The sequence below is a fragment of the Lathyrus oleraceus genome, chromosome 5 (assembly GCF_024323335.1).
Source record: "Lathyrus oleraceus cultivar Zhongwan6 chromosome 5, CAAS_Psat_ZW6_1.0, whole genome shotgun sequence".
In the NCBI taxonomy this organism is placed as follows: Eukaryota; Viridiplantae; Streptophyta; class Magnoliopsida; order Fabales; family Fabaceae; genus Lathyrus; species Lathyrus oleraceus.
Genome location: NC_066583.1, coordinates 283,729,245 through 283,745,747, shown reverse-complemented (window position 1 = coordinate 283,745,747; position 16,503 = coordinate 283,729,245). Strand labels below are relative to the sequence as shown.

At 36.4% G+C, this 16,503-nt stretch overlaps 1 protein-coding gene across 1 annotated transcript; it reads left to right on the top strand.

The window, feature by feature from the left end:
* Positions 1 to 11,476: 11,476 nt before the first annotated feature.
* LOC127080217 (secreted RxLR effector protein 161-like) lies at positions 11,477 to 12,196 on the top strand. Its single transcript, XM_051020545.1, has one exon. It carries the CDS (start codon positions 11,477 to 11,479, stop codon positions 12,194 to 12,196), a length of 720 nt encoding a protein of 239 aa, XP_050876502.1.
* Positions 12,197 to 16,503: the final 4,307 nt, after the last annotated feature.

Sequence of the window (16,503 nt, the reverse complement as noted above, 5' to 3'; positions counted from 1 at the left end):
GGAGGAGGAACGGCAAGGACCGGGCTAGATGCCGGCAGAGAAGCAAAGGTGGGCACGGGACCCTCAGGCATGAAATTGGGAGGCATCCCCCACGGGAACCCGGTTGGCATGGCTGTTGGAATAAAGTGTGCACTGGCAGCGGGCACAGTAGAGGAGACAATCTCGGAGATAACTGTCCTCTGGGGAGGAGTTGAAGGTGTCGGAGAAGACTGGCTCTGGGCAGCCATGAGTGACTCCATTAGGGCAGTCAATTTGGCCACTTCCTCTTTCAGCTCACGGTTCTCTTGCTCTAAGTGATCCATCAGTCTTGAAATGTTGGCTCTAGTGTAGTATCGGTGAGTCAGCTTGTCTTCAAAATAAATGAAGGACACAGAGTTAGACCATAGGGCAAGGGACCGAAAACAAAACCTGCTTATACATATGATGCATGCAATGCTTATGCATATGATTTGTTTTTTATTTCAAAGGAACTTTAGAGTTTTATTTGCAAATTTTGGAAATATTAAGCATTTTATCACATATGGAAATATCTCATTAAATAATATCAGGGAAAAGAAATGCAACATTGTCAATCATGTATAAGAGGAAAGGAAAATAATCATCATATGGATCCCTAGAAACAATCATCTAAAGCTCGGGACACGGGAAGATAAGATGCACGAAGCCTCTTCACCTCCTTCTCGTAGGCTGCCTCCATATCGGCCTTCTCTTTGGCGAGTCGATCATACTTCCTCTTCCAGAACTTAGAAGACTGAGGAAGTAGAGAAGTCCATACATCATTAGGGTCATCAATAACCCGATGCTCAAGAAACTCAATCAACACATCCTTCTCCTTAATCTGCTGAAGCAACTCTTCACGTTCACGGATCCAGGCACGTGAACGGTCTTCGTCTCTCAACTCCTCTACTCCTTGATTAGGGAGGGTTGAAGGCTCAGCCATAATCATAGGTGTAGGTCTCGGATACTCGTAAGGCATGAGATACTCAGAAGCTCTCTTCCTTACCCAAGCAGTATAAGGCTCCATAGCAACACAATTCTTAGGACCCAACTCCTTCCTTCCTTTCCTATGAATCTTGCGCCAAGCGCGAACCATTCTAGCTTTCAAGCCTTGGGGATCTTTACCATCCTGAAAGAATACACCCTCTAACAGAATGTTATTGGGTTTATCCTTTAGGGGGAATCCAAGCTGACGACGTGCCAAAACGGGGTTGTAGCTAATCCCACCACATGTACCAAGAAGAGGCACATTAGAGAATTCACCACAAGAGTCAATAATCTGCACACCATCATACACACGGTTATACCAAGAGATATCATCATTGGTGAGAGACATAAGTCTCGTGGACCACCGTAGACATCCCTCGTTCTCCTTGAAAGCGACCGTCTGAGGTAAGTGAGAAATAAACCACTTATACAACACAGGCAAACAACACACAATGGCGCCACCACCCTTCGCATTCCTCATATGCAAAGAGAAATAGGTATCGCCCAACAGAGTCGGAACGTGATTAAGAGTAGAGAAAATCCTAATAGCGTTCACATCCACAAACCTGTCGATGTTGGGGAATAACACTAGCCCATAGATGAGAAGTACAAATATGGCCTCAAAGGGGTCCTCACTCATGGCCTTCCCATACATAGTAGCTTGAGCAATGAGGAACTCAGAAGGGAGACCTTGAATTCCATCTTTAGTAGTCATATGAGCACCAACCAGAGATTCATCTATATGCAACATGTCTTCTATCTCTCGAGAAGTAGGAATACTCTCTAAGCCACTGAACGGAACTGATCCAGGATAGGTATACCCACAAGATAAGCATACTCCTCAAGGGTAGGCAAAAGCTGAAAATCCGGAAACGTGAAGCAACGGTGCAAGGGATCATAAAACTGTACCAACACGCTCATCAGTCCTTCGTCCACCTGAGTGGTCAGGAGAGGAAGAAGCTTTCCAAAACGAGCTTTGAAACCCAAGGAATCTAGTACATAGGATGTCAGATTCCTTAACTCTTTCAGATCTGGTTTCCTGAAGCTGTACTTCTTTGTATTCCTTCTTTGTCTTTCCATGTCTGAAAATTTTGCAAATAGACCTCTTAAGTTCCTTGAAAATTTTCTCATTATTTTGATGATATGAATGCAAATGGGTGCATGAATGCATGAATGCAACAATCACACTCAAGGATCAAGCAAAGCACACCAAACAAAGGTCATGGGATGGATCATGTCATCCTTAATATCAACCATCCATTTTGGTGGATTATGGTTTACACCTTATCAACACTCAAGTTCCATTGATATTAAGGATACCTGAACAGATCAACCATGAATCAAGGGTTTGTTGCAAGTCACGAGCATGGAGTTTAGGTTAAGAACCACCCAAAGGGAGTGTACTAAGGTTTAAACCTGCCAAACATGTTCTACAAAAGGTTCCCATAATCATCATCCCATCTTTTGGATATTATCGGAGAAACGACTACTCGTGTTCCAAAAACATTCTCAAGAGAGACTCTTATGAGTGTAGTATCGCGTAACAATCGTATCAAATCTTACACTTGAACGACTTTCGCACTACATCCTACGAATAGGCCAAGATGGGTTTGGTAAACTAAGGTCCTTGGCTTCTAAGGTCTATATTGGAAAGAGTAATGTCTAACCACAACTTACTTGTGTGACATTATTGATCCCAACATGACCTCCACCAAGTGAATGGGCTTACAAGTCAACTTGCTAAGGAATAACTCCATACAGGTCGACAAGATTATGCCATTCTCCTATCCTAAGTGCACTCGAGTTCGGGTATAGAACTCATCTCACAAAGATCACCAAGCACACAAGGAATTAATATTCAAGCAATTCAATCATTATATACAATACAGTAATCCCAAATTTGCACAAAAATATGCCACACAAAAAATATACAATACAATACAACAAATATGAAAAGTAGGCAAAACCCACTAGGACCATTGTTCTTCCCCAGCAGAGTCGCCACTTTTCTGTAGCGGGGTATTCGTTACCATTAGAGATATTGACTAAATCCAAGGTAAATCATACAAAGTCGAGTCACCACCGCACTTCTATTTATTCAAAGGAATGGTTAGAAAGCGAACAAAAACCTAAAAGTTTTATCAAATCAAAAACTAGTAAAAATGTCAGAGATCTGGGTAAGAGGGTTGGTTATGCAATGGGAAGGTGTTAGGCACCCAAACCATCCTAGGTACTCCTAGGGAGCCCTTTTCACATTTGTTGCAAAGGTTGTTGTTTTTTTATGAAAATTTATTTGTGCAAACATGATTGAAGGGATGAGAAAAGCGTGTATGTTTATCTAATGTACTACTTATTAAAAGCAGGATCAAAAGAAAATGACTCGCACGGATGTCGCATCCACTGCATACGTATCTCATACGAATCTGAGAATCAGAGTCTTCGTAGCTCGGCTACCTATGGGTTAAAGAGGAGTGTGCTCGGTAAGACATCGCATCTTATGCGTACGTATCTTATCTGGAATGAGAATTAGAGCAAAACGTAGTTCGACTAACTACGGGGTAAGGGTTGAACGACGTTACTACGCAATCTACCGGATGCTCGACCTTTGGAGACTTACTCGCCTGTAGTAGAAGGAGTAAACGTGTTCTTAGGAGAAGAAAAATCAATGAGTTTGGGGTGTTTAGGGATCCTCATGCAAAAAGGCAGTCCTAGATGAAGGAACCGCGCTACCTTAAATGACATGCCACGAGAGGCTATACGAAACCTAAGAAAGTGGTAAAAATGCGGGAAAAGTAAAGGGATCGAGAGATCTACTGTACGGATAAAGATCCGAAGTAACAACAATTAGATAAATAAGAAACCCAAAGACTCTCAAGCTAAACACCATCAAAGAAAGCGAGTCAGTACAGGTAATCGGAATAGACCTCCAGGTGGTACCCCACAAATAAAGTGGAACACCAAGCAAGCTATCCCTGCAACAGTATGTGAGCCCTCACAAAAACTCAACAAACAGGTTAGAGTAATATGACGGAATTTGGAGAAAACAATACCATAACAAACACAAAACAGGTTAGAGCAAACGGGAAAAAACAACTACTGTCGCGATCGCTGCTGCATCGCCTAGCGAAGCTTAGCGAAGCTTCGCTGCCGGCTCGCCTAGCGAAGGTGCTAGCGAGCGCCTGCGGGTTCTGGATTTCCCATTGATAACAGTACGATTTTAGGGACTCCAAACCCTATGGCATCCATCTCAGAAACGAAACGATTAAACATTCAAGGTATTGTTTCATACATTCATGCATATCTAAACCTGTGGGCAAAACTGAACGATACCTCATACATTTAGAGTATTCAAATTAAAAGCATAGAGTAATGGGGATAAGGGCAAACCTGACTGGAGAGATTGATTAGAATCGAATGGCACGGCTGGGTTTGTAAAGCAATGTTAGGGTTTGCGTGAGGCGGAGGCGAAAGTGTGTGAGTCCGAGTGAATTTCTCAGAGCTGCCTGGAGGTTGCCCTGAGTTCTCTGTCAGGTAGTCTCTCTCTCTGATAATCCAGGGTTTGTAATAGTCTCTAGTCTGTCCTTTTTCTCAAATGAGGCTCTGGTATTTATAACCTAATTTTGGTGGTTTGGTGGGCTCAGAGTCAAGCCCAAATTTTTTGTTATTTTCCAAAATGCGCGCGTTTCGCCTAGCGAAGGATCTGCTCGCTTAGCGAGCATGACAATTCAGTTCGCTTGGCGAACCAGTCTGCTCGCCTAGCGAGCATGACATCTCAGAGACATACTTTTCGCTCCTTCAAGATTAGTGTTTGAATGATGAATAGACCCCATTGGAACATGTTGGAAGTAACCCACGTCATTCCCTTGTATTGACTGATCACCCGAATAGAATCCACAAAGTGTCTTGGATGGTACTCAAGCTTCAAATAAAAGATGTTAGTGACACATTTTTGTGCTTTTGGTTAGTAAACGAAAATAAGAGAAACAATGATATATAATTCAAGCATGCTTGGTAATCTCAAACCAATCACAAGGAGTCCCACCCAAAGGCAAAGGGAACTGAGATGCTAAAGATCCTTGAGGCAATGCAAATGCAATGTTATGATGCCATGGGGGATCTTAGGGACAAAATTGGGGTCTTACACAACTGTTACTTTGAACCTGTGTCTAATGCCTTGTTCTGAGCTAATCAAGGAGTATGTTATCTGATACTTGAGAAGATAAAGAAGGTTGTTAGTTGTGAAGTAGCTCTTCGTATTGTTATTTTCTTGTTGATATTGCTTGATTCAAAGTCCAAAGCGAAAGTGGGTTTTCTATATGACATTCTTGTTTGTTGGATTGTATCCTATTGGTCAGATCTTTTCAACTCTTAACTTTTAATTTTATGCTTAGGATTAGTCTCTTCATCTCCTCCCACTTCTTAAATTTCAAAATCTCTTCCCCCTTTCAAAAAAATTCTTTGCTTGTGATTTCAAATTTAGACTTTATTGCAAAAATAGAAACTTTGGCCTTATGCCATTGAATTTTTAAACTCTTTTCTTAAATCAAGCTTGTAAATGAATATAATCATATTGACTTAAAACTTCAAAAGACAAAAAGAACTAACACTCAATCAAACTCTTTTGGGCCTTTGTGCTTCTTTTAAACTTAAAATTTGATTAAAATCGATCCACTCATTTTAAAATTGATACCACGAACTACGAGGCTTTGATCCCTCATTTTATGTTGGTACGTAGGCACAAGTCCGAAGGTCTTGTCAAACACAAAAATATAATTAATGAATTCTTTTCTTATCCCCACACTCTATTTATTACAAACATCTTTTATACCAAAACACATACACACATAAAAAGGGCTCCCTAGGAGTACCTAGGACACTTTGGGTGTTAACACCTTCCCTCTGTGTAACCAACCCCCTTACCTGTAATCTCTGGCATTTTATTAGTTTTGATTTAAAAACTTCTTATCTTTGGGTTTTGTTCGTACTTTTCCCTTTTTCTTTGGAAATAATAAAAGCGCGATGGAGACTTTAGTTTTATTGACGTTAAGTTAATCCATAGCTTAATGGTCATGAATTTACCACTACATCTGGTAATGGGGACATCTTTCTTCCCCAACTCCAAACCATTTGTTTCGACAATGGTTCAGAATTCTTGTCCACACAAATGCAAACATGGTTACATGTTCATGGTGTGAAGGCATGCTTCTCAAGAGTTTTGATGACGACAAGATTCTACAAAGCAAGAATGGATTGACAAAAAGAAATGGCTTAAAGACTTAAAGCAAAGACAAGTTTTATATTTTATGAAGTCTTAAAGAAATACTTATGGAGTGATCATGCATGTTAAGGTACATAAAATTCAATCTTTCTAAAGAGTATACAAGTGTGCAAGTCCTCATACATTCAATAATGTTTAGTTAATATGTTTGGATGCATCCTACTAAAGGTTTTATCTTTGAAAATTAACCATTTTTACATTCTGGAGAGCTGATAATCGGTTAACCTCCTAGTTCTAATCAATTAACAGGCTGAAATTTTCAAATAATCTGCACGTTACAGGGGTGCAACCGATTAACCATATTTTGTTAACCGTTACCACTGTACCAGTGCCTGAAAAATCTATATTTTTTCATTTTGTTGGTTTTAAAATTTGGCTCTTGAAGCATGGCATCCTTTCATGAATTACACTGATTTGTAGAGGTGCATTAGTGTTATATAAACACCATTTCTTTAGATTTTAATCTCACCTCCTTTTGCAAAATTTTCAAACATTCAAATATTCTCTTCATCTTTCAAAAAAATTCTAAGTGTTCAAAACCAGAATTCTTAGTGAAACTTTTTGCACTTAACCTTCATAGAAAATCATCATAAGTTTCATTTCATTCATAGTGAACACTTGTATAACATTGAAAGATTTGTTTGTTATAAGTAAAAGATCAATTCATAGATTGATACTTATACAATTCCATTTTGTATACTTATCAAATTCAAATTACTTTGTGTATCCTTGTTGTCCAGGATTGTTGGAAACAAGATGTTCATTGAAGGAAGGATTGTTCTTTTTTTGAACTTAGTGAAATATCCAAGAGGATTGTTCTTGGTGTGATTGTTAGTGTTTATATAGAAAGACTAGGAAAAGTCTTGTAAAAGTCCTAACAATATTAAAATCTCTTTCATGTTGAAAAGGGACCGAAGTACTCTCGATTTGGAAGGGGAGCCAGGATATCTCTATGTGATCTTTATCCTTTCAGCATTTACCGTATTCATCACATTGTAATCTCTCAGAACAGATCCTTAAAAGAAGTCAAAAGTGGAAAAGTTTCATAGTACCTAATTCACCCTCCTAGGTGCACACTCAACTTACATTTGGCATCAGAGCAGGTTATTGGTAACTTGCTCCTTGGATCCAGAAGATGGCTTCCGCAAGTGCAAACCCAGTTTTCAAAGATGGTGGTAGTAGAAACAAACCCCCTCTATTTTTTGGAGAATATTTTGACTTCTGGAAAATCCGCATGAAAGCACATTTAGAAGCACAAAGAGATGGTATATGGGAAACCGTTGAAAATGGTCCACATAATCCAATTAGTCTGGTCAATGGTGTTGGCACTCCTAAGGTTAAAAGTTCCGATGATGAAGACGATAAGAAAAGAACACTTAATAAAAAGAAATCTATCAATATTCTTCAAAGTTCATTAAGTATGGATGAGTTCTTTCGCATATCTCAATGTAAATCGGCAAAAGAAATATGGGACACCTTGGTGGAGACTCACGAAGGAACCTCTTAAGTTAAAAGATCCAGGTTAAACACATTGAGTCAAGAATATGAAATGTTTAGAATGCAGCCTGGAGAATCCATTGTTGCATTGTAGAAAAGATTTGTTCACTTGACAAATCATTTAATTGCTCTCGGAAAGACCTTTACAAATTATGATCTCAATCTTAAAGTGCTAAGATCCTTGACTAGAGAATGACAACCAAATGTAATAGCTATATCGAAGAAGAAAAGTCTTTCTACCATGGCGTCCATATCATTATTTGGAAAACTCCAAGAACATTAACTTGAACTTGGAAGACTTGAAAAGCATGAAAGTCAAGAGAAGAAATCCAAAGGCATTGCTTTGAAAGTAGACTCAAAGGAAGATAAAGATGATGACACACTAGAGGAAGATGAAAACTCCATGCTACTTATTAAAAGGCTTGGTAAGTTTTTTGGTAAAAATGACAAATCCTTTTATGCAAAAAGAAATAAACATTTCAGGAAAAGGGAAGCTTCCACATCTACATAAGATGTCACATGCTATGAATATGGAAAGCAAGTTCATATAAAGTCGGATTATCCGAAACTCTCCAAGAAAGGTGGATTTAAAGGCAAGAAGGAATTCAAGAATAAAAAGGTGTATGTTGCATGGAAAGATAATGAGATAAGTTATTCATCCGGATCGGAAAGCGACGAATGTGCAAATTTAGTATTAATGGTTTCACACCATTCCGTCAATGAAGAAGATGAGGTTAATAACAATTTTTCTCTTTATGATAGTGATGCACAGGGTGCTATAAATGAACTTCTTAAAAAATGCAAAATTTTGTATAAAACAATATCATCATAAAAGAAACTAATTTCATATCTAGAAGAAAAAGTCGTGACAATGGAAAAATATATCGATGATGAAAAATAAAAGATGATTAGTGAAAAATAGAATTTTGTATGTCAAAATTGTGAATCACTTTCTTTCCAAATTGTCCAATTAAAAATGGTTTTTGAAAGGTATGAGAAAGGACAAATTGGGTTGGAAGGTGTCCTTATCCAACAAAGATATTCTAATGATAAAAGTGGACTTGGTTATTCAAAGTTTTCCAAACTAAGTTCTAGTAAAACTATCTTTGTTAAAGCTAATGACCAACCATCCAAATAAAAGTGAACAAGCCAAAATTTGTACATCACTATCCTAAAAGGAAAATATTTTCTAAAAATAAATCTTATGTTCCTAGATATAGAAGCAATTTTGAACCTACTTGTTTTTATTATGGAATAGTTGGCCATACACCTAATGCTTGCTATGCTAAAAACTTTAGTATAGAAAGTGGGCATTACGTATGGGTAAAGAAAGGTACTAATTATGAAGGACCCAAAGCAATTTGGATACCTAAAAAAACTTAATTTTTTTTGTAGGTATGCTTGAAAACCATATCAAATCTTTGGTATCTCGATAGTGGTTGTTCCAAGCATATGACGGGAGACATGAACAAATTTTCAAATCTAGTGCTTAATGCCAATGGTTTTGTTACATATGGAGATAACAACAAAGGAAGAATTCTTTGCATAGGCAAAGTTGGAGCACCACCTTTCACATCCATTGAAGATGTTCTTTATGTTGGAGGACTAAAGCACAATCTTCTAAGTATTAGCCAACTTTGTGATAAAGGCTTCAAAATCAAGTTCACCAAGGATGAATACTTGATTGAAGATGAAGTCACATATGAGGTAAAACTCAAATGCCTAAGATTTAATAATATATTTATGGTTTCCCTTAATGATGTGTCTTTGAAGGTAAAATGTCTTATGACAAATAATAATGAGTCATGACTTTGGCATAAAAGATTTGCTCATATTCATATGGAACATTTGAATAAATTAATAAAGCATGATATTGTTATTGGATTGACTAAGATAAAGTTTGTCAAAGATAGATTATGTGATTCATGTCAAAATGGAAAATAAACCAAATCAACTTTCATATCAAGAATGTGGTGTCCGCTACAAGGCCACTACAATTGTTCCATATGGACTTATTTAGTCCGTCAAGAACAAGAAGCTTCAAGGTAATGTGTATGCTTTAATTATTGTTGATGATTTTTCTAGATACACTTGGACATTCTTCTTAGTGAATAAAAGTGATACATTCAAGGCGTTTAAAAAATATGTAAAGCAAATTCAAAATGAGAAATTTCTAACTATTGCCTCCATAAGAATTGACCATGGTGGAGAATTCCAAAATGCCTCCTTCGAAGAGTTTTGCGAAGAACATGGAAAATTTAATAATTTCTAGGCACCAAGGACTCCTCAACAAAATGGAGTGGTGGAGAGAAAGAATAGGTCACTTGTGGAACTTGCAAGAATAATGCTTAGCGACTCAAATCTTCCAAAGTATTTTTGGGTGGATACGATGAGCATGACATGCTATGTAAGTAATAGAATTATTGTTTGACCTATATTGAAAAAGACCCCTATGAACTCTTCAAAGGAAGGAAACCAAACATCTCTTACTTTCACATCTTTGGATGTAAGTGCTTTGTATTAAACAATGACAAAGACAATCTCGGTAAGTTTGATGAGAAATCCGATGAAGGTATTTTTCTAGGATATTCTCTTTCTAGTAAAGCTTTTAGAATTTATAACTAAAGAACTTTAAAATTTTAAGAATCTATGCATGTTTCATTTGATGAATCTAACACCTCGAAAGAGGATGAAGTTATTTGTGATGATGATGAAATTATAGGAAATCCTATGGAAGATTCTACCAAAGTAAATAATGATGATCAAATAAAAGACCAAGAGGAACACATTCAACAAGAGACTAATCAAGAAGATCTTCCTCAAGAATGGAGAATGCATAAAGATCATCCTATTGACAAAATTATTGGAGACATAAATCAGGGAGTATCTACTCGATTGAATCTTAAAGATGATTGTCTCAACATGGATTTTGTTTCTCAAATAGAACCTTTTAAAGTCACAGATGCCTTAGATGATGATCAATGGATTCTAGCCATGCAAGAGGAACTTAATCAATTTGAAAGAAATCAAGTATGAGATCTAGTTCCTAGACCAAAAGGTAAGCATATTATTGGTACCAGATGGATTTTTAAAAATAAGCTAGATGAAAATGGTATCAATATAAGGAACAAGGCAAGATTAGTAGCCCAAGGCTATAATCAAGAGGAAGGTATAGATTTTGAGGAAACATTTGCTCATGTTGCTAAACTAGAGGCAATTAGATTATTGTTGGTATATGCTTGTTCTTTGAATTTTCAGTTGTACCAAATGGACGATAAAAGCGCATTCCTAAATGGATGCATACTTAAAGAAGTTTATGTAAGCCAACCTCCGGGATTTAGACTACAAACATCCTAATCATGTGTATAAACTAAAAAAGGCCTTGTACGAATTGAAGCAAGCACCAAAGGCTTGGTATGATATGTTAAGTAATTTTCTTTGCGAATATGGTTTCGAAAAAGGTAAAGTGGATACCACTTTGTTTATCAAAAGATTTAACCATCATACTATCTTAGTACAAATTTATGTAGATGACATCATATTTGGATCCATAAATGAATCCTTATGTGAAGAATTCTCAAAAATCATGCAAGGAGAATTTGAAATGTCCATGATGGGTAAGTTGAACTACTTCCTTGGGTTGTACATCAAAAAAACAAAGAACGGGATATTCATCAATCAATCTAAATTTGCAAAGAACTTCTCAAAAGATTTGACATGGATGCCTGCAAAGATATAACCACTCCAATGGGATCGGGGATATATCTTGATCATGACGAATCTAGAACTCCAATTGATACCACTAAGTATCGAGGTATGATCGGTCCCTTGTTGTATCTACTGGCTAGTCGGCCCGATATTACGTTTAGTGTATGTTTATGTGCTCGATTTCAAGCATGTCCAAAGGAATCTCATCTCACTGCTGTGAAGAGAATAATGGAGTATCTCAAAGTAACATCAAATGTCGGCTTATGGTACCCCAAAGGTAGTATATGTAGTCTTGTTGGTATCTCTGATGCAGATTATGCAGGATGTAACACGGACAGGAAAATCACGATTGGAACATGTCACATTTTTGGAAATGCTCCAGTTTCTTGGTCATGTAAAAAGCAAGCAAGTGTGGCTCTTAGCACTGCAGAAGAAGAATATATCGCCACCGGTAGTTGCTGTGCACAAATACTTTGGTTGAAGCAACAACTTCTCGACTATGGTGTAAATCTAGTTAGCATTTATCTCAAATGCGACAACACAAGTGCAATAAGTATTTCAAATAATCCAATCATGCACCTAAGAACCAAACACATTAACACTAGACATCACTTCCTAAGGGATCACGTTTTAAAAGGTGACATTGATATCTCCTTCATCGATACTCACAATCCACTCGCAAATATCTTCACAAAGCCGATTTCTCGAGACGTTTTTTTACAAAATTAGAAGAGAGCTTGGAATTCTAAATGAAGGTGACATATAATTCCTCAATATTTATTCATTATACTCTATAATAAATCAAAGGTACATAGAATTTTAACCTTCAAAATTTAACTTAATTTTTAAGAATGTGAGTTTATCACTATATTTACAAATTTCCATTTTACATGATTGTCGCGGTGAAGAATCGGAGACCAAGCTATTGATTAGACTTAACTCATGAATCAAAATATCACCACCGAACTTTAATTTATCCAAGGGAAGGGGAAAAGATTCAAAAATAAACCCAATATGTATATGCAAAGCTAGAAGATTAAACTTAAGCTAAGCAAAAGGGGGAAGATTCTAAAGGTACGGGGGTTGGTTATGCAAAGGGAAGGTATTAGCACCCTAAACATCTATAGTACTCTACATGAACCTTTTGATTTTATCTATGTTTTTAAGAGTTGTTTTCATTTTTTTTTGATGGGATAATAAAAGGGGTAAAAAAATGTTTTTGGAAAGTGTTACTTGACTAAAGGTAAGTCAAAGTTTGAGTTGATATGCTTCATGTGTACTAAAGCGTTTGTAATTGAAAGATCCATTGACTAAAGGTAAGTCAAGGTTTGAATGGGTGTTTTAGTTTGAAAAGGGGGTAGGGTTAATGCATGAATGGGAAAATAAAATCAACAAACAAACAGACAATATATGACTAAGAAGTCAACATAAGATCCTTTCCTTTGGATTTAGGTAAATAAAGATACATAAATTGGTAAGCCATGAACAAGCTACTTACATTTTTTTGAAGTATGATGATCATAAACAAGACATGACAAAGCTTTACATAACACCACAAGAGATAGCACATGAACAGGTATGAGATGTGTATTCAATCATCATGGGAGTTTATAAAGGAAATACTCAGATGAAGTGATAAACAATTACAAGATGTGGATATAACATCACAAATTGGGATAGAATTACAAGACATGATTTAAACAATTGTACATTACTCAACACAATGGTATCAAACCACATAAGACAAGTATCATAATTAAGATATTGGTTGTCAAGTCAAGTTGTGACGAGAGAAGGATATTCAAAACATGAATCATATGAACATGGTATGGACAAAGTAAAATCTTAAATGGATCACTATGCATACAAGTTAAATAAGAGGAAAGAGCACGTTAGGGACAAGTTTAGACCTAAACCCTAATCATGGCATGAATAACAAACGAGCAAGTGGAAACCCTAATCATCTCCTAACCATTCATTCAAACATGTTTTCAAGGTGAATCAATTTAGACATGATATGAAAATAATCAAGTTTAAACATGTTAAGTACAACAATCAACACTTGAAAGAGTGTGCTATGATCATACAAATATTCAACATCAAGGTAAAACAAAAGATAAACCAAAGAGATTGATTAGGATCCTTAAAAACACCTAAAAATCACATGTTTTCTATCTAATAAAAAGTGGTAAAATAAATAATTTTTTTTTTGGATTTTTTGGTATCATCATAAAATAGACATTCTTATGAACACATGGCAAAAAGAATGGGTCAAAAAGGTTAAGGGATCATGAAGTTATGAGTTTTTGAAGTTATGAAGAAAAATGAACATTTTTCAAGTGAGAAAAAATAAACATTTACGCTGGCCATATTCGAACCCACGTCCTTGGGGTTCCATGGACTTTTTCCAATGCCAACTCAACATCATCTTCAACCTCTCTCTCTCATTTTCGTTTTCTTTTTCCCACTATTTTTCCAATCTTTCATCAATCATATCTCTCTCATTTCTCAACCATTTTTCATGAAATAAAGATCAAAATCGGATAGAAAAATGCAAAGAACACAATGGTACCATAGGTTTTGGCTAATACTCAAAGATGGAGATGCACGAAGGCAAAAACCAGAACTGAAACTTTAGGTTTCATGCAACATAATTTCACATAAATAACAATATAAATGACATGTAAGCTAATGATCCTTCTTAACACAATAAATGCTACATATTTGCTTCAGAAATCAAAATGAAATGACATATGTATGATGAGTTTCAAAGTGCAAGAATATACCTATTGGAGCAAGGTCTAATTCCTCTTCAACACTACTTCCATCTACTATTTGATGCCTCTCCTAATGCTTATGAGTTCCCAGAAGATGATTGGAATCTTTGGTTTGCAGAATGCACAAGCCAAATGAGAGAATGGAGGTTAAGGTTGAAAAGCTCTAAAGAATGGAGTTTTCCTTAGAAAGCTTGGCGTGTGGATAGATGAGGCTTTGTCCTCTATTTATAAGGATCCTTGAGGGTTCAAGAAGCCTAAAATATCATAAAATAATTAAGACTTGTACTGGTTTGCTTGCTTGGTTGGTTCTTGCACAAAACACCAAGTAGGAAGCATAGCAAAAGCATGGGGGGCTTGGAGTGTTTTATTGAGCTTTGTCTGAAGTGTAGGAGTGGAATTGATGTTTAGATTTGGTATGCATCAGAGCCAAATCCATTTGGGAGCTCAATGGTACTTAATGTTGGGTTAAAGCCACTTTACACAAATGGAAGTGTAACCTTTATGCCAAAAATGGAATGATTCATTGTGTAATGGCTTTGTTGCTTGAATAATGGCTCAAAAATGTGTGTGATCTTCTGATTAGAGTGAGATTTAGAAGCAAGAAGTACATGTACTTGTGGATTTGTTTGGATTTGTAGTGTACTTTGGCTTAGAATTTGACTTATGAACCATTCCATGAGGTTGTCTTCCCAAATTCGATTCTCTTAGCTCGAGCATGGGAATTTATTTATCTTGAACATTTTAGAAAGATGGAATCATGATCTACAACTTTCATATTGATCACTTTTCTTGAATCAGTTGGGATCTGGGTGAAAAACTGGCATAAAGTTGGTCACTTGACTAGGTCAGCATGCTGAAAATTTCACCAAGTGTTTTACCACTTGACAAACAAATGAATCATCCACTTCATGACCCCATATCTCCTTATTCGTGCATTTTTTGAGGTTTTATCACCTAGTACAAAGTTGAAGTATGAAGTAAGGTCTTTAATCTGATCGTTGGAGCAAATAAAATGGTGGCTTGGATCATAAGTTATGGCCTTGGAAAGTTGGGTACTTGGACATGTTTTTTAGGGACTTAGTAAAAATTTCAAATTCTCCATCTTTACCCTTTTTGCAAGTAACCTTGATTTTCTTGACTAAACTTGATCAAATGACTTCAATGATCATATTTTCATAATACTTGACTTGAAAAGTCCATAGTTGACCAAAAATCTTAAAAGTCAAACTTTGACTTTAAGCATTTGTTGACTTTTTCATCAGTTGTGTTCAAACTTTCATCTGCTTATGAACCTAACCTCTTGATCCATATGAATTTTATGAGTGGGTTATGAGTACACATTTTAATACCTTGGATCATGCCTCAAGCCATAGAATCATGCTTTGGTCAAAGGGCCAACATCAAGCTGACTTTGACCAAAACCCTAATTTTGAGTGTCAGATGAATTGTGACTTGATGAACTTGAGATGGAATGATCTTGAAATAGATTCTTATTGATGGAAGTCACTTGATTACTTGGTAAGAATGAGGAGTTTGAAATGTTAAAACTCATTCCAAGTCTTGATTGATCAATCTTTGAAAGCTCTTGGTGCAAAACCCTAGCTTAAGACAAACAAAGTAGAAAATCTTTTTGTATTTTTAATAGGTTAGTAGTGCAAAAATGCTAGATGTCATGAAAATTATACAAATGATGGTGGCATCCTAGGGTTGAAAATTAGGATATGACAATGATGATAAAATAATTTTCATGACATGAATGGTTAATCCAAAGTTGCATTATTATATGTTATAACATGTCAAAGTGGTATTTTTGTCAAGCTTTAATCGATTAACCATAATAGGGTAGCCGATTAACACCTCGATCTAGTTTCAAGTTGGATTCTTAACTCGGTTTCTACCGAGATTCGTCCCAAAATTTTGTACGCTGAAACTGCAGCACAAATCTGGCCTTATCTAAAAGATCAATTATCTTAATCAAGTGCTCCTAAAATATATCAATTGAAATAGTCAATTTTTCCCTCAAACAAGAAGGCATGTATGTCTCTCTCTTTATTTCACTTAACTCAAATCTCTTTGGGATGAACTCAATTATATTTATCCTGTCAATCCTTGTATCTGAGGTAATGCTAAGAGAATTCTTGATCAGCAAAATCAAGATCATGCCATGGAATTCCTTCAAGGAGTTCACGGCCATTTTTCGGTTGTCCGCAGTCAAATTCTTCTGATGGATCCATTTATATCAATTCAACGTACCTATAA